We start from the raw sequence: 27,594 nt of genomic DNA, 5'->3' as shown, positions 1-27,594 counted from the left end.
CAGATCATTTGGAGGCATGGAACAGACCTGTGGCTGACACACCAGAAGGCTGTGCTGCCATTCAGTGAGACCTGGACAGGCTGGAAGGCTGGGTGGAGAGGAACCTGGTGAGGTGCGATAAGGGCAAGTGTAGGGTCCTGCACCTGGGGAGGAATAACCCCAGGCACCAGCACAGGCTGGGGGTCGACCTGCTGGAGAGCAGCTCTGTGGGGAAGGACCTGGGAGTTGTGGTAGACAACAAGTTGGCCATGAGCCAGCAATGTGCCCTTGTGGCCAGTGGTATCCTGGGGTGCCTTAAGAAGAGTGTGGCCAGCAGTTCAAGGGAGGCAATCTTCCTCCTCTACTCTGCCCTGGTGAGGCTGCATCTGCAGTACTGTGTCCAGTTCTGGTCTCCCCAGTTCAAGAGAGACAGGGAACTACTGGAGAGAGTCCAGCGGAGGGCTACTAAGATGATTAGGGGACTGGAGCATCTCTCCTATGAGGAATGGCTGAGAGACCCGGGACTCTTCAGCCTGGAGAACAGGAGACTGAGAGGGGACCTTATCAATGCTTATAAATATCTAAAGGATGGGTGTCAAGAGGATGGCGCCAGGCTCTTTTCAGTGGTGCCCAGTGACAGGACAAGGGGCAACGGGCACAAACTGGAGGACAGGAAGTTCCGCCTCAACATGAGGAAAAACTTCATTACATTGAGGGTGACAGAGCACTGGGACAGGCTGCCCAGGGAGGTTGTGGGGTCTCCTTCTCTGGAGATGTTCAAAACCCGTCTGGACGCGTTCCTGTGTGACCTGCTGTAGGTGAACCTGCTCTGGCAAGGGGGGTGGACTAGATGATCTCCAGAGGTCCCTTCCAACACCCACCATTCTGTGATTCTGTGGTGGTTGTGCATGACTAGGCTGAGGTGGAAGGATGGTAGCAGGTAACAAGGAACAAGAAAACTGTTCTAATAATAGTGGTAATTTATTAATATTTTTATTGGCTTTTACAGCTGAAAAAGACGGTTTCCAGTCTAAGATACAGTTCTTTTTTAATCCGTTTATGAAATGCTGTAATCCAAGCATTTTCTTCATTCTGAAATAGTAGAATGGAAAGCATGCTGAACTGGGATAATTTCCCATGGAGCTGGAGGGTCTGCAGATGCCTCACAGCAACTAGTGAAGTAATCTAAGACACATGGATTTATTCCAAAGCAGAGACATCTTGTATCATCTAAGTTACAGAAAGCAAAGAACAGACTTCTCAGAAGAGACTTTTGATGTGCGACTTCAGGTATTCAGAGCTTAATATTTGGAGATACTGAGTACCAGTGCCTGATCTCCGCGCTTGCAGATTTAGAATATTTGGGGCTAAGCTGTCCCATTTTGATTACCTAAAGCCAAATGATACGTTTGAGCACGCTGGTCTCCATGTTTTCCCCAAGCTCTTGTAATGAGTCATTGAGAATGAAGAGTGCTTCTCAGCAGTCACAGTTACCAGCTCAAATGCCAGACCACACCACTTCTGAGTCAAAATAGGCATTTCTTAATCTCTCTTTGCTAATGGCCATAGCTCTGAATCAAGTAATTCAATAATGAAGATGGAAATGGCAGCCAGGAAATGCTGACTGTCTCCACATGCTATGACAGCACTCCCCATAGAGTAGGATTAACCTTTTCCTATCTAGTCCATATCCGTTAGTAAAACTGTAGTAAAAGTTTTAGAAATGCGTGTTTTTCATTACTTAGGGGGTTTTTTTCGTTCTTGGGTTTTTGCTCTAATTGTCCACATTATCTTTTTAGGTTTTTGTTTATTTGTTTTTCTTTTCACTTCCCAAGTGTAAGTCAGGAGATAAATGCAAGAGATCACCCATTGTCTTCCAGTTTGGAAGACCAAACATTTCTTTTCCAAGAAGCTGAGCATATGTGTTTATATACATGTATATATATAAGTGTGTGTGTGTATGTTTATATATTCCTTGATGGGATGCTGCATATCTATTTCCTGATCAAACTATCTTCCTTTTCCTGATAATTTTTAGGTACTATAACAATACTATACAATGTATGTGTGCACTGTTGCTATTGCATGGTATTTTATATATTTTTCTATTAATTTTGTTTTGTTTTCTCCACATGAATTTCAACACCTCAGCATCACCACAGATTTCTTGTCTGATTTTTTTCTCTGTACCTGGGGATATTTCCTAGCAAGGTTGTCTCTTTGTCTCAAGCTGTTCTGAAATGCCTCTCATGTAGGTTTGATCCGTTGGAGGATATGCCTTTTTGATAAGAGGTGTCTCATTTGCTACTTCCTGACCTTTTCTAGAGTTGGTACGAGTGCCCTGTGCATATCTATCATTCACTCTTCTTGTTCTAAGAAGTCTTGGCTTGGCAGTTGTTGTTCAACTGTGAAGCTGACATCTCCTTTCCCTGGGGCCAAAGAGGAATGAGTCTGATTATGATAGAGCTGTTGGGGGGGTCTGACATTTCCGTGGCTGTGAACTGCTCGGGAAAAGTAGTTGCTAGGAGAAGACTCACAGTATTTAGGGCAAGGGTGGTGGCTCTGCCTTCATTAACAAAGCTGGTTTATTTTATTATTTGGGGAACAGGGATCGAACCAGCTAGCGGTGCAATCTGCGTAGGATTTTTCACTGGCTGACCTTCTTCCACTGCTAAAGCTGTTCCCAAATGTTCCGCTAGCATCGGGTGGCCTCTCTGCTGAGCTGGCCGCATAAATTAATTCATATCTGTCCCTACAGCTTTAACTTTTCTTGTCTCTCTCCGTCAGTTCTTTGTAGACTGGGTCAGGCGGTTTGATAGCCAAGGAAAGGCTTTCCTCAAGCAAAGCCTCTTCCCAGGATGCTTGGGATGGCATACGCCGAGCTTACAGTCGCAGGGCTGTATGACTGTTATCCTAAGACACAGCCCACGAAGAGTAGGTAGGGGGCATTGTCACCCTTCCACTGATGATTCCATAGAGCTGAATTTCTCCCCTTCACCCTCTGTTTACCAAATAGGTATTTAGGTAAAGTTCCCTGCATTCCCATTGACAAGCTGGTTAGATTTTCCATCACCAGACCTACCTTCTTAGCTATCTGTGTACATTTGAGGCTGAGTTATGCTTTGGGCACTAAAATGTTTTGCTGCAGCTTTGGGTGTTGTCCTCTGTGTTATCTGTCTTTATGATCTGGTGTCTTCTCCTGTTGGTCCATTTTTCTATGCTTGAAATACGCAGCAAGTACTAAGTGGCAAGTTCAGTGTGCTGTGGTGATTATACAAATGTTTGTGCAGAGGGATCTGTGCCTTTACTTGATAATATCATTAACTGTAATAATGCTGTGGAGTGTCTGCCAACATGCAGTCTAAAATCTCACGCTAAATAATCCTGATGATACATGAAAACTCTTGGATAGCAGATTTCCAAGGACTTATTTGGCTATGAAACACAAGCGGAACAGCAGCCACAGGATGATTCACTGCCTTAGACTTTGGGCTAGATGGCCTAATGGCTTCTTTTGGAGAGAAGGCAGTTTTTCCAGAGAACAGTCTTGTCTGGAGAAGACGGCTAATTTACACTTGCTTATTGCAACAGACCACCCAGTCCTGCCTTTGTGGTGCTTGTGGAGCATTCAGAACGCTGGCTGTAGCCATGCTGCCACTGTGGGCCCTTGCAGTCCTCGGGGCAGGAATGTCTGGTGGTGGCCCCAAACCTCCAGCTGTGTTTCATAGCCTGTCTGTCACCAGAAAATGCCGGTGTTTGTAGCAGAAATGCTGCTGTAAGCAGGGAGATGGGTGAGGAGGCAGCAGCTCGTCACAGGTCACAGCGTGAGGTGGAAGTTCCCTCTGGTGGAGGAAGGGAGAAGGGCAACGCGGCGGTGTAGGTGCTCCACCTAGAAGAGAATTTTTAGAGGAGCTGAGCTTGAACTACATGTTTGTCTATACCTGCAGCTTTAGCTGAAGACTTTGGGTGCTCTTGGTTTTCTGGGGGCCAGATCCAGAGAGCCTATGTAATAAAAGATGATCCCGTTACGGAGGACTTTGAGCTGAGCAGAAGAAAGAGGTTAGGTAAGGGCTGGATATTGTGTGATGGTCTTCCCCCTGTGGAAATGGACAGGAGTGTAAGGATGGCTGTGACCACCTGGGACTGGAGAGGTCTGTGATCAGCTCCTGGCTCTGGTTTGAAATGTTCAGTCTCTCCCTAGAAGAATTCCTCACAGGTTCCTCACGATACATCAGGGAATGTCAGCCTCTTGCAGCTATGCAGTCTCAGAATGACAGGGAAAATTTGCTGCAGATGCACAGTCCTAGAAAAAGAACAATGTGTTGGACATGGAGGCAGGGATCCTGCAGTGCAGCCAGGGTGGCTGGAGCTCTGGCCCTAATGCCTGAAACCAGGCCAACAGCTCCATGGAACAGCCTCCAAGTGAAGCTTGGGACTGGTCTCATGGTGGCAAGCTTGAGATCTAAGGATTGCTGCAAGACCAAAACACATCGTGAATTCCCAGGGGTTCGTGTGCTTCTGATAGGAGAAAAAAAAAGCAAACAAACAAAAGTGGTGGAAGGTGACTTCTGGCAAGCTGATCACATTTGGCGTGTGCCAACGTAGTGAAGGAAAAGGAGAAGAACTCAAAGGACACTTAAGGAAGAGCAACCTGCAGGTCAAGCCAACCTCTCTTGTTTTGTGTGTGGGCAAACATTCCTCATGGAAATTGGACTGGAGAGCCATGAGACCCCCTAATGAAAACTAGCGTGAAGGATGATCTTGAAGGTCTTTTCCAACCTGAATGATTCTATGAGAGATTGCTGCGTCCTCACTGACGGCGACGGGGATTCACCTGCATCGTGCGGCTTGTTGGTTGTGCCTGGAAACTTTGGGGAGTGGAGGGGAATCCTCTTCTTAGATACCCACGAAGCCCATCAGCCCGTGCCTTGCTTTGCCCTTCCTTGGACACGCACAGCCCATAGGGTGTCCTGCCGCAGCGTGGGGACGGGACCCCAGCCCAGCTGACGGAGCCTTCCCTCCGCACCCGAAGGCTCCCCGGGGTGGTGGTGGTGGTGGGGGGTGTATGGGGGGAGGCCGACGGGGTCTGCCCCTCCTCCTCCTCCCCCTCCTCGGGCCCGGCGGGGGGGGGGGGGGGGGGGGGGGGGGCGGCCGCCGGCCCTGCCCAATCTGGGCGGCCGGGCCCGGCTGCGCGTTGGCTGCGGGCGGCGCCGCCAGTGAGGCTGCGCTGAGGCTGCGGGGCCGGATGGCCGAGCCGCCCGCCCCGCTCACTCGGGCGGCGGCCGGCGGCGGGCGAGGAGCCGGGGCCAGCCCTCCCCTGCCGGGAGAGCCAGCCCTGCGGCACGCAGCGCCATGGTCTCATGGATCATCTCCAGGCTGGTGGTGTGAGTAGCCGCCGGGCGGCACCTGCGTGTCCGTGCGGGGGGTGCGGGGTCCGCGCCGCGTCTGTCCCGCTCCCCCCCGCCCCTCCGCTGCGGATACGCGGTGGCGGCGACGCGGCTGAATTTAGCAGGTTGTTGTTAAGGATGAGGCGCTCGGCTGCGGCGTGAGGGGGAAAATAGGTGGTGTTTTCCAGCGTGGGAAAATTATCGGGGGGTGGAGGGTCAAACGCTGCCCAGCGCAAGGTGACAGGGGAGGAGGAGGAGGGCGGCTGGCATCGCCCGCTGCTCGGCGACGAACGGGCTCGGGCTCGGGAGAGGGAACGGAGCATCAGCGGGTGGGAAAATGGACGTGGATGGGGGCAGCGGCGCTTTGTTCGCGGGGCTCGGCGCGGATGGCCGGGGCTCGCGAGGGGGCGTGGGCGAGCGGCCGCGGGGGCTCCCGGCCCCTACCCCCCGCTTGCCACTCGCTTTTCTGGCAAAAGAAATAGCCAGTGTTGCTTTCCTCTCTGCAACTTGCCGGTCGCCCTCTCGAGAGACGTTCACGGTTTCCCTTGAACCTGTCAGCCAGGGAGGAGAAGCGTTTGTGGCTCTTTGCGCTTGTCCTGCAGCTTTTTGATGGCTGGGAGTGTTGAAGGTGGGAATACACGTAGAAATTCCCTGGAAATTCTTCTCAGGCAACAGGGGAAAATGAAGCGAGCTCGAGGTACATGTTCATCTGCCCCACCTGGAAGAGATTCAGTGGGAAAAGAGCACTTGATGCCACTAGGAAAATTCCTGGGGGGGGAGTTTAGGCTTAAGGTGGGGCAGCAGGCTGGCCGATCTGTCTTCCTTCTGGAAATGTGGCTGGTCAAGGTTAGTACACAGAATCAGATGAATCGTTTACCCATTTTCTCTGTCTGGTACATATAGCTGCAGACACAGAAGAACATCTGTTGTTCTTAAGTTATTGTAGAGGGTCTGCAAGGGCCTGTCGCGTTCTTTGTCTGAAAGAAACATGCCATGATGTTGCACCATCAGCATAGTTCTAGAAAGGCATTTTCAAGGTCTCCTTTTGCCATATGAGATGAAACATCAAAAGGAAAACTCACCTTGATCTTGGCTATCTCTCTGTATCACTAAGACATTGAGTGGCTGTCAGATGTGAAGATTTTTTTGGGGTTCCAGAGTTGAATTTAGCCCCTGGAGGTATACTACCTGGATTCAGCTGCAGCTGTTGCTACCCGTTACTGGGTTTGTGCTTCATTCTGGGAAAGCGTGTTAAATATTTAAATGATTTGATTTCCACAGTATAACTGTGCAGATAGCTCTGACAGCAATGTGAGATGTAGCGTGGATTGTCCAAGGCTGCTTTTCTTTCTTTGCTTGACTAATTTCTGTTTTGAAAAAACCTGTCATCGTGTTACCCAGCTAATCCTCAAGAACAAAGAATGTCTACAGAGAGATGGTAGTTTAACTTACTTGCCTCCACACGTGCACCTATGCAGGGGTGATTTCATCTGAGACGCATGGACTGGGTAAAAATCTGATAGGGGCAGGACATAGAGCAGTTGACATCTGCAGTCAGGTAATTAGCTGAACATACAAACCTTCCCGTTCTCTTCAGCTTTATTTATCTGAGTAGCATGTGACAGTATGAAATCAGCTGTCTAGAGGACGGTACCAATTATTTGTTATACTAGACTTTCAGTAGCAAATAACAATTTGAATATGCAGTGTAAATATGTAAATATTAATCATCTAGTAATCACAGTAATAATTAAAAAAGGATTTTCCAAGGAAACCTAGGGCAAGCCAAGCTTCATCGCCACTTTCTTTGCGCTACTACTTAGTATACATCCATCCTTTAAGAATGTTTCGCACCAGGAAGCGCTGGTTTGTTATGATTCCAGCAAGAAACTCTGACTGTATATGGAGTATTGCTTAAAATACCATTTAATAGAGCTAACGTTGTAAAGAAAAAGAGGAGAGTATAAATAATCTTACATCCCTTCAGATGCTGGAAACCCCGAGCTGCGTAGCAGGGAACAGCCCTCTGGTCTGGGCGCAGCACACCATGCGGATCTGTCTGTGGAAAGGCTACCTTACGTTCTGGGCTTTTGAGCTCTTATAGTATTTTCTTTAAAAAATAAATAAAGAGAAAAATAAAAGACAATTCTATTCCATCATTTCTACTGACAAATGAAAAGGATGTTCACGAGAGAACTTGTTGCTGTGCTTTTAGATGAAGACAAACAAGGGCAGGCAGGTGGTTTAATTGCTGGTGACCGCTGTGAGCGTCCTGCAGGCTCCTTCGTCACGATTAACCCGCTGAAGCTGATCCTGCACCCAAGGGGTGTGGGCAGCACAACTGGGGCCACACCTGCAGCGCAGCACAGGCCTGCACCCGCTCGGGTTAACTGTTAGGTGGGTCACTGACTCCTCCGTGTACAGTGGTCTTCAGATTAGGATCATGACAAAGATTTAATCTGTCTAATCGGGTTTTCCCATCTCATTATGAATCACTAGTTGATCCATCAGCACAGATAGCTGTGCTCGAAGTAGAATGGCCACCTGGTTGGGCTTCTTTTTTTTTTTTCCCCTTGCTAGTGCCCATTTAGTTGTTTTTTCATCAAATTTTACTAGCTGATTACTAGCTGATTTACTAGGATTATGAGGCAAGTGGTGTGGTATTGTTTAGTCACGCTGTGAATATTGGTTTGTGCTGTTACGACTTCTGCTGATCTCAGTGGGGGTTATGTCTGATATGACTCAGCTAACAGAAAGGGCTTTACAACAAAAAGCAAACCTTTGCTTTGGCTCTTGGGTGCTTTGTTGCTTCTATTATCCCCAATTTGGTTGTCACTGTCTCTGTCCTGGCAATTTCTATTTCCAAAATGTTGCCAAAGAAGAATGTGAGTGCTTCTCACCCACTTCAGTGGGAAGTCAGGCAGCTTACTGCAGACCATCTCCTACATAATTTCAGCATTAATGTTTGGACTCTGTGTTAGTGCTGGTCCGGAGTGCTGGCTTGTTCTGTTCTGCCTGCAGAGCCGTGTGCTGGTAACCTCCAGAAGAGAAATGGTAGAAGCTTCGGAACAGCATCTTCCACTGCCATCGCTGTGTGTTTAAGTTGAAGACTTTATTATTGTCAGTATCTGCACTCGGTACTGTACAAATGCGAAACAAAAAGATAATCCTGTCCCCGGGTATCTTTTTACTTTAAGAGCTCAATTCTCATTCAGCTGAAGTCCAGGTAGTTTTTTCACTAGCCTCAATGAGAGCAAAATCAGGATGTTCTTTTTCTCATGGTAGTAGATTGCAAGTGTCTTTTCCACCAAGGTGTGTCTGGGATCGCTGTAATTGCAATTTTTGCATCTTGAAGTTCTCTCACAATAACTGGAACGGGATAGCATCATTATTTGTGGGTTAATTACAGCCCGTTTTTTGTTCATCATCTGTGAGTACATCTGACAGGACATCCTGGAACACCTGCATTTCAGTTTCATCATCTGTGAAGTGTAATGAACTGTGCTGAATTCATCTTCCCCGAGACAGACCAGAAGGGATCAGTGGCATGTCCTACTGTCCACAGTTTATTGCTATTCAATGTGAAGGAGATTCTTTTTTACGTCAAGTGGTAGAGGCCGCTCTAGCAGAAGGGCTTGGGATCTGTCTTCGTTATTGCAGTCCAGTTCGGCTACAGTGCACGGCACTGGCAATCCTAGGTGGTTGCAGGTCTGCCATACCTTTTGGCTGTTGCCTAAATGCATTTTGAAGTTAAATGCGGTATGTATAAATGCAGCCTATTGTATTTGCATGGAAATTCTATTCTTTTCCCAGAAACGTGGAACTTGCTCTTTGTGTTTGGGATCGTGCAGAACAGAAATACACGTTTTGGTTCTAATTCTGTGTTCCGTGTCAGGCACATCATGCTGCCTGTTGAAAGCCTTTCAATCTGGAACGCGTGGCAGAAGAAGGAGATGTCAGTAGAAATGAGGCTGGATCAGACAGATCATCAATAATTGAGATGATACTGTGTGACTCAGGCATTTGAATTCCTGCTGTGAGGAGCTTAGAAGTGCGTTACAAATTATTATAAAACATTTAAGTATGTTCTTCATTGTGAAAAAACACAGCTTTAATTGTGCTTTTTATCCCCTGTATTTGTTTTCTTTTAATTCAAAATATCAGTAACGGCCTGTCTGATCTCATACGGTTTGGTGTGAAATAGGGTGGCAGCCTCAGATTTGTTCACTGGGAATTCCCAGCCCTATGTGGAAGTAACCAGGATTTGGGGATTTATCAGAGGCATCCTTTCTTCCAGCTGTCACTAGAAGTAGGTAGGTCTGAACAAAACCAAAGAGGAACCAAACAATTCTTTAAACTGATGAGTGAAATTTCCTTCCTTGTCATAATTTCTTTACTTTCTCTTTCTTGGTTGCTGTGATGCCGTTTCAGCAAGGGTGGGTGAGATCGGCCACCCCCATCCTCATCTGGTATAAATCCATAGTGCTACTGAGTCAGACATTGATTTAATCAAAAGACACTGCTTACATCAGCAATGAGTTTCCGTTTTAGAGAAACTAGCAGATCCTTTCTCCTCCTGTTTTTCCTCTGAAGATATTTATGAATGGAAAAAAAAAAAGTAATGTAATAGGGATTATACGACAGTAGAAGGGGAGAACTTGTGTCCTCCTTACCAGAGGCAGGTGGAGACAGCATCTGCTTGAGAGGGCAAGAGCTGTTCTCATGAAGGGTTTTGGTTGTTGCTATGTCAGCATTAGCCTCCCAGTTGATATATACCACGTATGGGAAGGTCCTTCTTTCCCGTCTACATTATTTACTTGCTGCTGGCAGGTGATGGGAAGGATTCTGGTATTTACTGCTCTGTATAGGCCTCAACACCAGTGGTGCAAAATTACGTGAAAACACAACAATGGACCTAGTGTGGCTTCAGCTTCCTGCTGAGGCTACGGGATGAGTTTGCAGGAGACTCTTTTACGTGCTCTGAAGCTGGGAAGTGGGAGGAGCAGACTGCCTGCCACACAGGCAGAATTTGCTAAGAAACAAGGTGTTGTAATCCCTTTGAAGCAGATCTTGCAGTCTTGCACTGCCGCTCTCCCTCGTGTGAAGAGCAAATGGTCCCTGTGGCTCCCAGCTCAGCCCAGCATCCACCACGTGCATCTCTGCTGCAGCCTTTATGGCTCCTCTGAGGCGGCAGAACCTGTTGGTGACAGTAAGTGACAGAGGAGCATCCAGCGCAGGTGCGACATTTGCTTTGCCCTTCATGTGAAACGTGCCCGTGCTGATCCCACTGCAGGGGATAACGCTGCCTGCTGCTTCGCCAACCGTGACCCAGATTTTCCTGCACGAGCACAGATGTGCTGGAAATGCTCTTAGCCCCAGTGGGGAAAGTTTTCTTGCATGCACATGAAGACATTGCAGATGTAATCCTGGTTTGGTAAGGGAGGGCGTTTTACCAAACTAGAAGTTGTGGAGTATAGCTGAGGGGCTTGGCCTTTGCAGCTGCTTTGATCCATATTTTGCCTTTGGGGGACCCTTTCCATTTCACTGTATTGAAGCACTTTGAAGCATTAATTGAGTCAGTATTTTGTCATCAGGATGATTTTTACTGCCACTGTACTGGTAAGGGCGCTGAGGCACAGGGAGATCAAGTGATGTGTCCAATATTCCACAGAAAACCTGTGGTGACAGGTAATGTATTTCCTCTAGACTCTTTGATCAATAAATTAATGAAAGGGGATCTCATCAAAGGAATTGGGCAATGTGTTTGTGGTTCGTTTTGTAGATTTGTGATGGGTGTGAGAGGGGTAGGACAAAACTACGGACTTAAATAGATGCTACCTCAAGCGGTCAACCAAAGGCTTAAATATTCTGAATAATGACCCATTCCCTTTCAGATCCTCAGTGCTGTCATCCGTGTCACAGACAGCACTGCCTAATTCAGGCTACTAAGTCGGGCATTACACTACCTAAAATTGATAATTGAGTCCCAGCAGGGAGATTTAGAGCCAAGTTAATCTACCTGTTGTCTACAGATGGCTGGCGGTCCACAAAACATCAGGCAGTCCCTGAAAATGTTTCAGCTCTAAAACAGAAGCCCTCATACAGGCAGTTTTCTGTTATGTACTAACTGATTTAGTCAGGTGATACCATTTTTTACTACATTCTTTAGTTATAAGTTTTGTACCGTTTTGTAAAGTATTAACATTTCAACATTTTACCAGTTCCATGTGACTTATTATTTGTCATCAGTCCTTAAGCAACAGTGGGATATAAAATGAACTGTATGTTTCTTTTAAAGGGTCAGGTGGTGCAGTGATTAAGAAAGGTTGAGAAACACTCTTCTATGCTCTTATTGCAGTTAATAGAGGGAGACAGACACCTCCAAGGAGCTTCCATTAAAGGTAATGTGTTGCACAGAGAGCTGTTCGGTCAAGGGGAAATGCTTGGTACAAAGAGGACAAAGGAGGGCATATAATCATGCCTCCTGCTTCTTGAGCAGTTGCTTCCAAGTATGAAGCAGGGCATTTGTCTTTCTGCTTTCATGCTTTCCGAAGACAGAGGTGGTATCTTGGGAACTTTCGGGCTAATCATAAAGGTAGATGAAGACTCGAGTGCTGCAGAAGTATTGGCCAGTTTGTAGAACCTTTGTACGTCAAAATTTCTTCGGTGTCCTTGTTAGGCAGCTTGGATCTGAGTCTGGATTTCCTTTTGTTGACTTGTCCACTTGACTTGATCAGGGCCACTCAGCAGATTTCAGGCAGGTCTTGTGAGATGAAATGGCTTAATGGGGGGATGCATCGTGTAATCGGACTCTTTGTAAGAAAAACACTTATATGGCAAAATCTCACTGAAATAGCCTGTGTTGTTGAAGTTTTTCACACGCTGCTTTTTTGCAGAGGAAGGTGTCACATGCTCTTGTTACCACTCATATGCTATTTAGATTGCAAACTCTTTTGGGCAGGAAATCTCACTTAGTATTTTTTATTTTATAGCGCCATAGACAATGGGGTTTTGTCTCTAGTTGGTTCTCCTAAGATCTGTAGTAAAATAAAAATAAATATAAACAACTGCAATTCTGCCTTCTAGGTGAATTGATTATGAGACTGATCTTGTGCTCTTTGGTAACTTCTTTGTGACACTATTACTGGTACAGTGTTCATGTTCTTTTTGGCATTTCACATGCGTGTAGTAAGACAAGGTTCCTGCTCTGAGGAGCTCCTAATTTAAATGGATGAAATATAGACAAAACAGATGGCGAGCAGAGCACTGAGAATGAACTAGAAGTGACAAAATGAAAACTGTGTTTTATCTTTCTATACTTGTGTGCTTCTGAAGAGAAGGATTGAGATAACAGGACACGCCTGCTCATTCTGCAGGCACGACGCAGGAAGGCACTCCAGATCTGGAGCGTGTCTTGGTTTGAAAGGCAGGTGTCTGTGGAGGAAGGCAGGAGCCTCCCTTGAAATGGAAAGTGCAACCCCCTTCCCTCCAAACTATTATAATTTTGAAATTAACAGGCCTTCAGGCAAAGATATGGGGAATAGGAATAACAGTTCTTTACTAATATATATATATATATATAACACAAGGCAGGGAAAAAACAAACAACCCCCTGGTTTACACTGACAGAGTCAGGAATACAACCTGACACCCTGTTAGGGTGGCAGTAGCAGTCTGATAAGATGCTGGCTGCAGTCCTCCTGAAGTGATGGATGTAGTTCTGTTGAAGCAGCAATCAGGTAAAAGGGTCTGGTCTTCCTCCGAAGGTCCAGTGGTAGGTAGGTAGCTCTTGTCCTCTGGAACTCCAGTGGGGGGAAAAGCTCCTCTGGGAATCCAGTGGAAGAAAGGCTGCTAGGGTGTTGGAGATCTCAGTTTTTATTTGGCATGGACTGCTTCGCTCCTTCCCCCCGGGCGGAGCATCTCACCATGGGATGGGGAGTCGTGAGGCAGTTCCTTGATGGGCCATTAACAGGAGATAGCCCAGGAGCGAGTTATCGATGGGTCAGGCGATAAGGCATCCTTGTGCCCAGTAACAGGAGATAGTCCAGAGGGCAGAGGCAGGGAGCACCGCCCCACCTGGTCTCAACAGCTCCTGAAGATGGTAATAGAATACTTTTTTTTTTTTCCTTTTGGCACATTTTACACTGTAACCTAGGACAGAGCGTCATGCCAGAACTAGAAACATGGGTGGTACTGATGGGAGACCTTATCGCTCTCTACAACTACCTGAAGGTGGCTGGTGGTCTCTCCTCCCAAGTAACAAGCCGTAGGACAAGAGAAAATGGCTTCACATTGTGCCAGGGGAGGTTTAGATTGGACATTAGGAAAAATTTCTTTACTGAAAGAGCGGTCAAACGTTGGAACAGGCTGCCCAGGGAAGTGGCTGAGTCACCATTCCTGGAGGTGTTTAAAAAAGGTGTAGATGTATCACTTCGGGACGTGGTTTAGTGGACATGGGGGTGTTGGGTTGACAGTTGGACTTGAGGTCTTTTCCAACCGAGTGATTCTATGGTACTTTCTCGAGTTTCATGCACAGAACCACTCCTACCTTTTGATACGAACCTCAGAGCAGGAAATGTCTCCTTCATGGGGTCCCCTGCTATCCTGGTTTCAGCTGGGATAGAGTTAATTTTCTGCCTAGTAGCTGGTACAGTGCTGTGTTTTGGATTTAGCATGAGAGTAACGTTCATAACACACTGATGTTTTTAGTCGTTGTTGCCAAGTAGTGTTTATACTAACTCAAGGACTTTTCAGCTTCTCATGGCCTGCCAGTGAGAAGGCTGGAGGGGCACAAGAAGCTGGGAGGGGTCACAGCCAGGACAGCTGACCCCAACTGGCCAAAGGGGTGTTCCATACCATGTGATGTCATGCTCGGTGTATAAACCGGGCGGAAAGCTGGCTGGGGGCCGCTGCTTGGGAACTGGCTGGGCATCGGTCGGTGAGTGGGGAGCGATTGCATTGTGCATCACTTGTTTTGTATATTCTAGTTCTTTTATTATCATTATTATTACTTTCTTCCTTTTCTGTCCTATTAAACTCTGTATCTCAACCCACAAGTTTTACTTTTTTTCCCCGATTCTCTCCTCCATCATGCTGAGGGAGGGGGTGAGCGAGCAGCTGTGGGGTGCTTAGTTGCTGGCTGGGGTTAAACCATGACACCTGCTTTTTGTTTCTTGTAGACACATTTTGCAGGATCTAGAAGGGGAGGACAAATTATTTTAATTTGATATGGGTGGTAAAGCAGCTACCTGCAGTCTGGTAAAAGCTGCCACATAGCCAGAAGAAGGGCAAGGATGGTGCCGAAGAAGGAGAGAAGTTGGTTGTACAGTAGGTAGAAATGAAGAGCAAGGATTATGTTTCAGAAGGGGCACACATTTATATGAAGGTGGAGGATTAGGTATCAAGTTGGATTCTTGGGAGCGACAGGGGGACAGCTGGGAGTGCTGGCCTGGTGTCACACTTAGTAAAGGTTTGTTTTTTCAAATACTGCCTACTTGCTTGCTGTGTCCCTTACTGCTAATGCACTAATTGCTAATAAATAAATAACCAAACAGTTCCAAAGTAGTAATCAATCAACTGGTCAATAATGCTACGGTCTGTCTTTGTCCCTTCTCTCTCATGGAGCCAACAGTAATCTTTTACTTAGCAAAATGACAGATTTTACAGGACAACTAAACCAGTGTGGAAGAACCTGTTTGTGAGGAGCTAGAAAGAATGCCCCTCACGTCTGGAATCCTGTGCTTTTTTGGAGGGGTCGCAGGGATGCCAGAGCAATGTGTGCAGCCTGCCTTTGAGTCTACCAATTCAATGCTCTCAGCGTCAACAAACAGTTGCAGCTCCTGCTCAAGAAGCCCTTCTGTTCTCTTGAGTTCATACTGTTGCTTCCTTTCATTCAGCTCGGTTGAGCTCATTTATTCTATTTCTTGCTTCCAGCCTCTAAATAGGCATTTTTAGAGGAAAGCCAAAAACCGTCAGATATTTCTTGCCTCATGTTTTGGAGGGAGGCTTATGAACAATAACCAGCCTTGTACAAGGCAGGAGGGAAGGACTTGTGCTGCAGATTTTGTATAAGAATACCGACAGCCTGGATTCAGCAGTGTTGCAAACTCCCTGCAGGAAGAGGGCAAGTTATTTATTCTTTCTTAATTTGGTACCTGAAAAATAGCCTTAGTGATAACTTCTGTCCATCTAAACTATCGGTTCTGTTTTATGTGTGATAGACCCTGATGTGGGCATGAGGAACGCTCTCTGGAGTGAAATTGGAGGGGCAATGTAAATACGCATTTTGAGATGAAACTTCCAAGCCAATGGTCAAAAGTTCAGGGGTACTCTGGGGTATTTTGTGTAGATCCACCTCTTTTGTGGCAGAGCTCTCCTGCCTGTCAGTCCCTGAGAAGCACTCATGGAGGAGTGAAACAAGGAATCCTAGATGGCATTTCATGAGGAATACCCTTCTAGGGAGGACAGATGGGAGGCACCTGGTCAAGATTAAGAGCAGAGCAATCACAGGAAGATGACCTTCTCCTGTCATCACAACATTTCATGGCTACCTTGTTCTTGATGTCTTCAGCACAAATGCCCTAACAGTTGCTGTAAGCATGTGGGGAGAGCAGCTTACCCAGGCTGCAGCTCACATTAAACAGCCGTAGTGACAAGGTTGCTGTTCTGCCTCGGGCAGTTCCCAGGGCTGCTCTAGGCCATGCTCTGCCTTGGGCCCTTTCCTGGATGAGCAGTTCAAGGCTTTTGAGCCTCATCCCGCTCGTGGAAGGGTTCTGCTTGTCCTGCTCCCTCTTTTGCTGAGAACTTGGGAGGACATGTGTCTGTGCATGCCTAAACTTAGACCTATGAGCCACCCATATTATGTGATCCTCAAGAAATTATCTCCAGTGTTAGATCAGCCTGAATAACACCGTCTGGCTCCTAAAATCTACCTACAGAATTCATGGTGACACCTGAAGGAGAAAGATGGATGCTGGAGCTGCCCTGAGGCTAAAAGGCTTTGGGTTTAGTGATATTTTTTATGGGAGAAGATTGAGTGGTTTCACTGGGCTTGCAGGGCTGAGGAATGAGCACAAGAGTGGCAGCTATATGGAAATGAATTGATGGTCAGTGTTTAGATTCCACTGAACATGTCCCTCTGCAAAAAAACCCCACTGTCCTAGCTGGTATTTTTGCTGGAAATCACAGCAGAAAGGCCAGGGACATAATGGATGTGGGCATTGAATGAGACTTTCTCCCTTCCAGATGATCCATCTAGGTCTGAGTTGAAGCACGTTGACAGGGCCGCTTGGAGGCTCTTTGCATCTTCCCTGGCTTAATTGCACCTATTTTGCAGCTGAACAAAGGATTCCACCTTCCAGGTTTATTGTTTTCACTCTGCTTATAAGGATTTCGATCAAAACAGAAAGATGTTGCTATTTAGAAAGAACATTAATAATTAAATTGAGATACTCTGGGGAATATATCCCATAAGACTGGATTTGCTGAATTTAAGTAGATCATAATTTCCATGGCAACATACTGTGCTGTCCTATATACAGAAAGAGTCTTTCTTGTAGGATCAAATGCAGAGAGGAAGCTGATATTTAAAACAGGTAGCTTAAAAACACAGACAATGAAACAAGAGTAAATAATTTCCTGCATAAATGTTGTAGGAATTTTCTCATGTTTGTTATATTGTGCTAACCTCTTTTCCTAGCTGTCAGAGTGCAATCAGTCAAACCAATCCCCTGCTGACTAATGGTTTAGGGAGAAGCTGTGATCTAATGATCCTTTCTCAGGGTATCATCTCTCTGTCATAGATAGATCCATATCTGTAGGTGTATATAGCTGTAACAGTTGTGAGTCTGTAACAGAGACTACTGTGGTAATTTTGAACAGGCCTGCTAGAATCTCTGTGTCTTACGGCCTGTACCTGTGTCTGTGCTAGTAGTTTCCCATCTCACAGCATTAGGTGAAGCTTGTTTCATCAGTATTTGGATAGCATTTTGAGACCCTTGTATATGGTATGTTCCGTGGCAGCTGACTGTTGTATGGGAATTCATAATAACAGTCTAGCACCTGGATTAAGATAATTGAGTAACACACATTCACTTAGAAGATTTAGAGATTCTTAGATGCAACAGGAATTGCACCAACCTTTTTTCTCTAATCTAGCAATCAAGTAAGTGTATCATTTTATATGCTTAAAAAAGCCTTACAGGCACGTGATCAGAGTTACAGAAACCTTGTGAAATGAAAAGTGAGCATCCAAACAGAAAAGAAGGAATTGAATAGAAAAGTTTTTGATGTAACCTTCTAACAAAAAACACAAAACACACAGTATATGGCGGGGGGAAATCAGTTCGTATCTGGAATAATTGCAGCTTCTCTGTTTTGTCCGTGGAAGTAGCCTAAGTGCTGCATTGCTGAATTTTAACTAGAATGGCAACATAAATTCTCAGTCCTGGCTTGTGGTAAACCTGAAGGATCAAGGGTGGGTGTTCTGCAGACAGGGGGAATAAATAGCTGGAAAAGGCTGATGCAATGCAAACCTCAATCATTTTCTCTTCCCTAAGGCAATACCAGGGCTTCAGGTTGTATTAACTGGTGCAGCTCTGCTGAGGTCAGTGGGTGGTCTAAATGTACCCAGGTCAGAATCCCAAGGTTGTGTTTGTAGCCCAGAACGGTGAGGGTCTTGTAGAAGGTGCCAGTGGATCCTAGAAAACTGAATATCATCATTGGGTACTTCAAGACAACAGAGGCCTTCTGTTCCTTCTGAGCCTCAAGTCAAACTGCCCTTTGAGTGGTGGCAGATTGTGGATAGAGGGTTCCCAAAGACATGATTTCGTCAGGACTGTTATTTTATCCTTTCCTTCATTTTAGTGGTGGGAATTTCATCACTAGATTGGTGTATGGCTTTACCTGCACTTCAGCAACCAAAGCCTATCAAACGGGCTGTCCCAAAGCCCATAATCAAGATATCTCTGACCGAGCTCCTTGTTGAGCTAAGATACTGAGCTTTTCTCTAGTAAGTGTTAATACCCACTAAGCTAAGGATGAAGAGCATGACCACCTTCCCTTTAGGTTTAGTCTAAAGAATCCAAATGCCTTATTGCAGACCATCCAAGCATGTGTATTTTAAAAGCTACTTTAATCGTGTCACACAGGGAAAAACTCTGTCATCTCTCACGCTTCACCCCTATGCCCTTATATGAAGGTCTGTTACAGAGAGTGCTGGACATTGCAGTGTGCTAGCTAACCACGGCCTGCTGCTATTAGCTCTTTGCTTGCATCCCTGATCCAGGCTATCTTAAATCACTGTGCTGCTTTGCAGGCTTTCCAGAACTGGAAATCCCAAAGGCTTGCTGACAGCCATTTCCAGGGCCCAAGGGGACGTGACATACATGACTGATGATGCAGACCATATGCATATTGCTACAGGTTATTCCTAGATCACTGCGGAATGAGCAGAGCTGGTTAAGAGACTGCATGCAGCCAGAGTGAAAGATCTCGCCTGCTGTCCGTGAGGCAGGACATGCATTTTAAGTACAGAAATACTATGCCAGATTTTGCACGGTACTGGAAGCTGAGCCAGTCTGCTTTCCTAGTGGTTTCTGTATGATTCATAGTTAATCTCATGTAAACCCACTCCATAAAATATCTCTTCCCCCCCCCCCCAATTTACTTATAAATTAAATATTTTTCCTCTCTTTGCTATAGCGTGTCCTGAGGTTTTTGCACTTAGATGTGCTGTACAGCCACTAGAATAGCTCAGCATTCTTTTTCAATTATTATTCTGCTGAGGTTTGCAGATACTTGGCTGTAACAAATCAAATCCCTATTCAAACACTATTGTGTTTTAGGTATATTCTTGGAATCAAGAAACCTCACTCTGGGCAGTCAATCCATAAATGGCTGAAGTCTGTGGAGATCCAGTTCTCAAGGGGCATTTTATACAGCTACATGTTGTGTTTGAAACAATTAACCATTTCATTTCAGAATAGCGATGCTTTGTTTCTGGAGAGTGGCACTTGCAACACTGTCATCCTTATGTGTGAATCTCCTTGCCTGGGAAGGAGAACAAGCACTGGACTGTGGCATTTAAACCAGCACTATTACAATGAATAAGTGGTGGAAAAGCATACATAGATAGCAGGCAGTGTGGGCGTTCCCGCAAAAAGTACAAGCTGCCTTCTGAAGCAGCTGCTTGCTTAGAAATCTCTGTAATGGCACTTGGAAGCATTGGCTGTCTTTCCCTTTGCTTTCCTTTAAAGTTATTCTTGTGAAGTCTCCATCTGGCTCCTAAGCCTCAGTTTATATTTCATTTTATATTTTGAGTAGCTGCCAGCTGCAAGGTATATGAGTGTAAGAGAAGGTGAGAAGGGAAAAGAGGTGAAGTCACTAAGCCAAAAGAAAGGGAAGAGGCAAAGCCTTTACTGTTCTGAATTGTATAATGCCCTGGCTTTTTATCCAAGCCCAAAACAAAGAGGTATTCCTCACGGTCTAAGAATGGAGCTATGCCTGTGCCACAGGCTTTGATCTGAACACATTTGTGTTTGGGGAAATGCAGAATAGAAGAGAGCAGCATGGCTTATCCCTTTTACTCTCTAATGCTCTCAGCCAAAGCCTGAAATTCAGAAAGATATGAGAAGTCTGGGAGAGATCAAAATTGAATGCAAATGGAAACATGACATCTTCTGTCAGAACAAAGATTGAGTATCTGGGTAGCAATACTGCTGTCTGGAGGGATTAAAATAAACCGAGTCAAACCCCTTCACCTCTTCACCAAATTGTGAGACTGGATTTAAAATACTGACTTTTATAGTAAGTGCATATATATAATGTGCATCAGATCCTTTGATTTGTACTCTGAACCTGCAAGATTGTTTGCATGCTCTTTTCTGAGGAGCTATTAAGTTTGAGAATTTATTTTGAACTGAGATGTTCCTATAATCACTTCAAAGAAATGAGTGATGAGATTAAATGAACAAATGTGAGAATTGGCAGTACTGCGATAGTAAGCTGTGCTCCCAGAGATCACCAGAGCGTAATGATGAAGGTGACAAAGGCTGGTGCAGAAGCATAGCCTGGAAATTGTGACTTCTGTTTCCAGATCTCACATTGGCTCTACCTGGGCTGTGACCAAGCTGCTGATTCCCAGTGGTGAAAACCATTTAATTTCCAGCATGGTCAATGGAACCTGTAGATACTTGTTGTCTCTGAAAATCACCTGTTGTCTCAAGCTAGGAATCTCTCTGTCCAAAATCTATGATTTCCAGTTGATGTCATGAAGCTCTTGGTATAAAATGCTGTACTGTGAGATGATTCAATAGATACCTGCCCTTGCTGTTAATTCTCTCCTGCACTTTAGTTAATAGCTGGTTGTTAAAAACTGTAATGCAGATGAATAGTAGTGCTATGAAAATTGGTGGAAGCTAAAAGAAACCCATTCCTCTGTCTTGTCTTTAGTTAAAGACCCAAAAGTCACTTACTAAAACAATACAGGTACTGAAATATAGAGTCCTTGGTGTAACAGGAAAGTGTTTAATCTGTTAAGCTGCAGGGAGAAGCTATGGTAAGATAGGAAAACCCCAGAAATTAAACAAAGAAATCAGATGTTGGTCAAGGAATACAAGACCTGGAGATACTTAATGAGATAGAATGACTTGGGAGGAGCAGGGAGCTTTTTGTAGCCAAAGAATATTCAGCTGTGGGGTGAATCGCGGTGTAGAAAAGTTAAATAGATGTAAAGAGATTCCAAAGTTCAGAAGAAAAGCCTTGCATTTTAAGAAACATCCCAGAGTGCTAAGGAAATGTGTCTAAATTCCAGTATTTCTGTCTTGATGTGTACATTTGTACATATATACTCTTTGTTGAGCAAAGGACAAGGATATTTTAGGATTCTGTGCAAACTGCATGAGTTATATCTGTCGCATGCACCTGCAAAGTCAACTGCAAGTCAGAAATTTTTAACTTGGGCTGTGGTTCTGGGCAACGTGCAAGTGTTACACAGGGAATGGCATGAATTTTAGAGGCTATGCAACTGCATCTCCTCCTGAGAGTGTATTAGCACACCCACACTGTATGCTGGTATGCTCCAAGCCAGAAACAGTGACAATATCCTGCCCAACCCCAGCAAGTTAAAGGCACAACAGATGCAGCTTTTGCATGTCAGCACCGCATGATGGATATCCAACCAGGGGAATACTCAGCTGGGCCTGTGAGAAAGCAGTCTGTAAAATGGAGATATGAGAACGTAACCATTTCCCAGAGGCTTGGAGATAACTAGTTGAGGATGGTAAGGCTTAGAAGCGCTGATATTTCTGTGCCTAGGGTCCTTCTGTGCACTCAGTCATAGTCCTGAAAAGCCTCTTAGACTTAGTAGGTCAAAGAAATTACAGCTTCCTGAGTCCTGGGGTGTGTATTTGTCCTGTTACTAACATAGGTGAATCCTTGGAAAGTGCTGAATACAACTCTTCTTGGAATCAGTTTCATTTAATCTTTCTTCATGTAACCTGAAAATACAATTCTCCGACTTCTAAAGGGTGAATTTAGGGACTGCGGTAGAGGTTATCATTTAAGGAAGGCCTTTAAATAAGTTTTAGCTCAGTCAAGGTTTTGCTGGACGTTGCAGCCTCTGATCCTTTTAAAAATGATCATAGCATGACTATTAGCTATATGTATGAGTAATTGACTTTCTCTGCGAGGTTCCCAGCTCCAGCAAAAAACCCCAATGTGTCATTTTATCTCCAGATATGTACAGTGGGCTATGGTGTTTGGCACAGAAGTAAATAAGCTGATAATGACCTCCCTGCTAGTGGCTTTATGTAAGAATAGATCGTGCAATAGCATTACCATAAAACCATTATATTTCGCAGCAACACTGCACAGTTAATGACACAAAGCCTTGCACTGTGAATATGTGGCTGTAGAGATAAGGGAAATCTAGCTGTTCTTCTAGCTCACCAAAAATGGCTGAGCAAGAGAATCAAAGCAATAAGTGTTTGTAAATATTAATTTCATTTCCCTAACCTCTTTTTTTTTTTTTTTTTTTTTTTTTTTTTTAAAGCTCTTTGCAAGTGGCAACCTGGTTCGTGTTAAGTCCCAGAGTTAAGACAATGTGGTACTATTCTTCACATACTTCCCTTGGCAATCAGGCTTTGTTTTACAGGTACCTAAGTGAGGTTTGTACTACTGCAAGAGCTCATTTGCAGTAGGCTAAAAAGAGCATTTTCAGAGTCCTGCTGTAGCATGACATCTGTCATTGTCATACCACGACCCTGGCTTAGCTCTTTGGGGACAGCACCACTTGCAAAGGATGTAGCTGAGCAAGAAGGTTCTCCAAGCAGCAAGGAAAAGTCTCCTCGTCATTCAGGGAGTGGGTCCCTGGCTCTTCTGTACCTCTGGTGACAGGAAGTGTGCAGAGATGTTCTGTTCCAGATCTCAATACAGGATTGGTTTAACAAGAGAGTTAGCTAGCAGGTTGAAGAAAGTGATTGTTCCCCTCTATTTGGCAAGTGTGAGAGAGTGACTGGCTGGAGTAGTGTGTCCCATTTGGTTCTCCCTAGTATAAGGAGGGCACCAGCAAAGTGCAGTGAGTCCAGTGGAAGAGGACTGGAGCACATGGTGCACCAGGAGAGGCAAGCAGGCCTGGTGTGTTCAGCCTGGACAAAAGATGGCGAAGGGGAGATCTTATTGCTGTCTTCAGAAACATGATGGGTTGTTACATGTTAGATGAAGCCAGGCTTTTTGTGGAGATGCACAGCGAAAAGGTGACAGGCAATGGAAACAAGTTGCAGCAAAGCAAGTTCTGTTTAGATATAAAGAAAAAATTCTTCAATGTGAGGGTAAGCAAACACTGGAACAGGGGTCCAGAGATGGAAATACTGAAAACTTGACTGCACAGGGCCTGGAGCAACCTGATGTAAACTTGAAGCTGGTCCTGTTTTGGATTAAAGATTTGTAGACATCTCTTCCTACCCAAATTACTCTGTGATTCCAGTCTAAAGGTCACGTTTCTATTTTTTATATTACATTCACTATTCTTTCACTTGAGCAGTTTCCAGTAGCACATGAAATGATGCCTGTCATATGGATTTTGCTCTTTCTCTTCTCAGATGGGAGATTGTGGGGAAGAAAGGTGTTTACAATGGTTTGGTTTAGTGTTGGTGGGCTTTTTTAATATCTAAGCTGCTATTTGTTGATATGGGAGAAAATGGGCTGACGATTTACATCTGGCAGAGGATCAGTGCTGCTCCTTAGGTGCTGGATGAGTCTGGTTCCTCCAGAGTCAACCCTGGAAGAAGTTCTCTTACTCTCCAATGAGCACTATTGATGAAGCTCCTTGATAGCACAGAAGCCAAAGCATTGCCTGTCCCCTCTGTTCTTCAGGAGATGCAGTAGGTATTTTACATCCTGACCACTGTGGACTAGTACGTGAAGGAGCAAGATGTGAGGGTGGCGGGGTGCCACTGTACTGTCATGTTGGTGTGCTTTGCATTTCATGTGTGAACCCCGGTCCACCGTTGTTTGCCCATGCATCCCATAATGAGTCTCATACCCATGCAGGTACTGACCACCCCCAGTCTGTAAGGTGTTCTGGAAAGCCTCTCCCATTCACTTGTCGTGATGGGTGTCACCCCCATGGGGCTGATGCTGTCCTGGGACAGCCCTAAGAGGTGCCGGGTCAGGGTACTATTTAGGCTGCCCTACCTGCTGTTTTTTATCACTTATCCTAATGCTGTGATTTAGGATTAACCACTAAATGGTCATTTTGCTTCTAATTTATTTTAATTGGAGGCGAATAATTTTACTGGTAGTTGAAGCTGAAATCAGAGGTGTAGCCGGAAGCTCTCTCTGATTATTCATTAGTGATCCGTGGCTTCTGTACAGAGGCTTGTTTCCTTCTGATTTCCTCTCCTTTGTCTGGGTTAGACTGGAGGCTGGTCTGTATCAGTTTAACTCCAGCTGGAGATCTCTCCCTCCTTGTTTATCTCAGTTGTACCATGCATTTCATTAAGGTGCTGTTATTAGCCATATAAAAAGGAGGGATTAAAAAGGATGAATGAAATGAGAAAAGACCCTGGAGGAAAGAACTCTATTAAATTCACACTAGAAATCCTTGTCGAATGTGTATAGGAAAAGACTAGAAGTCTGTCTTTTTCAAGTGTATGACGGTGTCTCATTTTCCTTTCTTTCCTTCTTTAAAAAAATTGTGCAGGTCCTAGTAAGAAAAGCAGGTGCCCAGCCCCTCCCTAAAATGTTGTTATAGTACCCAGAAGAAATACCAGTCTGTGTCCGTGGGCCATAACGAGAAATGTGGTCTGCATGGCCCGTGAACTCCCTGCAATGTTGCAGCTGTTATATATAGCGTGTCGCATTCTGATACCCATACTAATGAAAGCATTAAGACGGTCTGAATATTCTGAAATTACCTGTAGAATCGTCTCACCTTAGTTGTCCTACACTCTTGCTTTAAAACTGGAGTTGGAAGCTGGGTACTGCGTGAGTCTCTGGCATGAGCTTCCTGTATAATTTCAACAGGGTCTCACTGTCCTTATCATTTAAAATAGACATAAACCACCAATGAAATAGAAATAATCAGAAATCAATGGGCGTGCAGTCAGCTTTGATACTTATGTCACTTAACTACATTTTTAAGTCTTTCTTTGAAACATGTTGCCAAAACAAGAAAAGAGATGTTTTAAAGGTGGGTGTGGGGTTTTTGTGTTTGGTTGTTTTTTACTTAACTAGGAGTTAGATACCAGCTCTGGAACACAGAGCTTAGGACTGAGTTGGGGCCATGTGTTTTCAATGTGGCTGGTCCCTCCAAACGTTTGGTCTTCTAGTTGTTCTAGAGTCCTCAGAGGTGTAAGAAGTTAAGGTCGGTTAGTGATGGAAGGGGTTATGCTGTTTATTGTTATTTTACTAAATATTTATAGAATATAAAAGTCCAGTAATAATTTCTCCTCAGGCTATTTTGCACCAAGCTGGCTGTGACCGTGCCTGATACCTGTTCCTGTACCAAACTGCTCCTGGACTAGTGTAGAGATCTAACCAGGCTTGCCGTCCTCCTTCAAGAGCAAGAGCTTGTGGGGATCTCTGAGACCTGGTGCTACTCAGAACAGCCTTGAGACTGCTCAGTTTGTTTCAGTGGATGGAACCATTGATAACCCATGGGAAGTCAGCGTTTTCATGGCTTTAGCTGAATATTTGGGCCGAAGAGGTCTTTTGGTTTGATTTTTAAATTACATTGGTGAGCTAAAATATTCCTTGCGCTTAGTTAAGTACTTCTAGGAATATTCTGTCCCTGGGAAGCTGAAGTGACATTACTCAAAGGAGATCATGTTGTAATTGATTTGGATGAGTTATAGTTTCATTTAATTTTTTATTCCTGTTTTCTGTCCCATGAGTGCACTAGAAGTCTAAAGCTGTCTTTCAGTGAGGAATAGACAAACAGGAGCTTTTGTGTTTCTCACCACTTCCTCATCGACAGTGGTTTGATGGTGAAAGCCTTCCATAACCTGAACTGAGTTTTCGGCTACACAGAATGTAGGATTATGCTCTAAATTGGGATTTCAGTATGTGTTTACGCTTCCTAAAAGTTGATTCATGTAGCATCAGTTAAAATAACTCCAAAATAATACTCGCAGCATGATCCTTGTGGTTTTGTATGAAAATGATGCAGAGCTTCTTTGTTGGTGTGCAATCCATGTTTTATACCTTTTTTTAGCCTAGAAATTAGTTTGGTTAGGTTGTATGTCTCTTTCTGTTCCTTTTTGTATCATGAGCCTACTATAGATCTGTAGGCTAACTCACAATACAGATTTTAGACCATCTGTCAGCTCTGGAATATAATGTCAGTGCTTCTAAAAAAGCCTTTTTCCACATAAACATCTCCCTGTCCAGAGTCAGGAAGAGCAGCCCTTCCCATCTAAAACATACCTTTTAGTTTTCAAATTGCCGTTTATTTGGCTTGGAAAAAGACAAGGCTCTCAGAGCAGGAACTCTACGGTCAGTACTGGATAGGGAAAACATCAGGGGTGCACAGATGCTAAGCCCTGCCTTTTTGGAGCAGTGAAGCTGGGTGAAGACCTGTCCTGGTCACATAGCAGAGAAAGTTTTCTTCTTTAAAAGGCACAGATTTTATTCCCCTCAGTATCACAGTTTGATGAATTATTTCTTCCTCCCTGAAAGGGTCTGAATGAAGCAGTGGGCTATGCCAGCACTGGGAGAAAGCTCAGTGCCGTGGACGGCTTTCTCCTGTCGTCCTGCTGAGCCGAAGCATGGAGAGGGGAGGAGCAGCAGCGGAGCAAATGTCTCCGGTGAGGCCCAGGAAACACTATCTCTTGCAGGCAGCTGCTCAGAGCCTCGTGGCGGGTGCCAGGCCCAGCGTTCTTATCAACACGCAGCTTCTCACCCATGGGTCGGGGCCCCGTGCCAGCCCTATGCTCTCTCCATACAAACCCCTCCTTTAAAACATTGCCTTGGGGGGCAAACAAATTCCCCTTGGTCATCAGCAGCCCAGCTCCACCGAAGGCAATGTGAAGTAGAATAGACCAGCTTAGTAAGCCGTCTACCTGCAATAAATTTACTTCCTAAAATAGCTGTGGGGTATTTTTATAGCAGCTACACAAGCCTTTTCTGTTCTGAGGGACTGTAAAGAAAACTTGGAAGCATTAGCTTGTATGTAAACTGGTGCAATTCAGCCTGAGTTTGAAGGCAGCCTGGAACAATAACTCTGGGAAGGGTGAAGTACCTGCTTAATCTCGGTTAAGGGTGAGACTCTTCAGGGCTGGTAGTTTTAGTAGGAACATCAGGTTTTAGTAGTCATCAGGTGCGTTAATGATCCCGGTATTTCACAAGGTCTCTCCATCAGCAGTATTGTTGTTTTAGCATTTCTATCTTCTGCCTATGACAAGAAGTGGGGAAAAGGAAGTTGTGTTTTCCTTCTTTAGATGAGTCTGGATGTAGGATCTCAACGTGAGTAAACGTAATAGTTGTGTGATGGCTCCAGGCTGGCCAAGGCCACTTCCTCCACCCGTCTCCCTCGACATGTCTCTTCACCTGTTTGTGCCTGGCCATCTTCCAGCTCCCATGTGAGGAGTGCCCTGGCTGAGGAGGAAAAAAAAAAAAAAAAGGTGGTGTCAACCGGAGAGGAGTGTGTGCTGCTTGGGGAGGATCAAGAATGCTTAAATTAGAAGCACCAAGGACAGCCCTTGCTCTTGCTATTTCTGCTGGAAGGACA

The 27,594-nt window shown here is 45.1% G+C and overlaps 1 protein-coding gene across 1 annotated transcript in view; it reads left to right on the top strand.

Annotated features, from left to right (window-relative positions):
* Positions 1–5,224: 5,224 nt before the first annotated feature.
* Positions 5,225–27,594, top strand: part of REEP1 (receptor accessory protein 1) — a 69,449-nt gene continuing 47,079 nt past the window's right edge. Inside the window, 2 exon segments of the mRNA XM_086463702.1 lie at positions 5,225–5,292; positions 5,294–5,395. Coding sequence (XP_086319828.1) covers positions 5,225–5,292; positions 5,294–5,395 — 170 coding nt within the window.

This window comes from Leptosomus discolor, chromosome 4, assembly GCF_034619465.1.
Source record: "Leptosomus discolor isolate bLepDis1 chromosome 4, bLepDis1.hap2, whole genome shotgun sequence".
NCBI classification, from domain to species: Eukaryota; Metazoa; Chordata; class Aves; order Leptosomiformes; family Leptosomidae; genus Leptosomus; species Leptosomus discolor.
The sequence above is the reverse complement of the archived record's forward strand: the minus strand, read 5'-3'. Positions and strand labels throughout refer to the sequence as shown.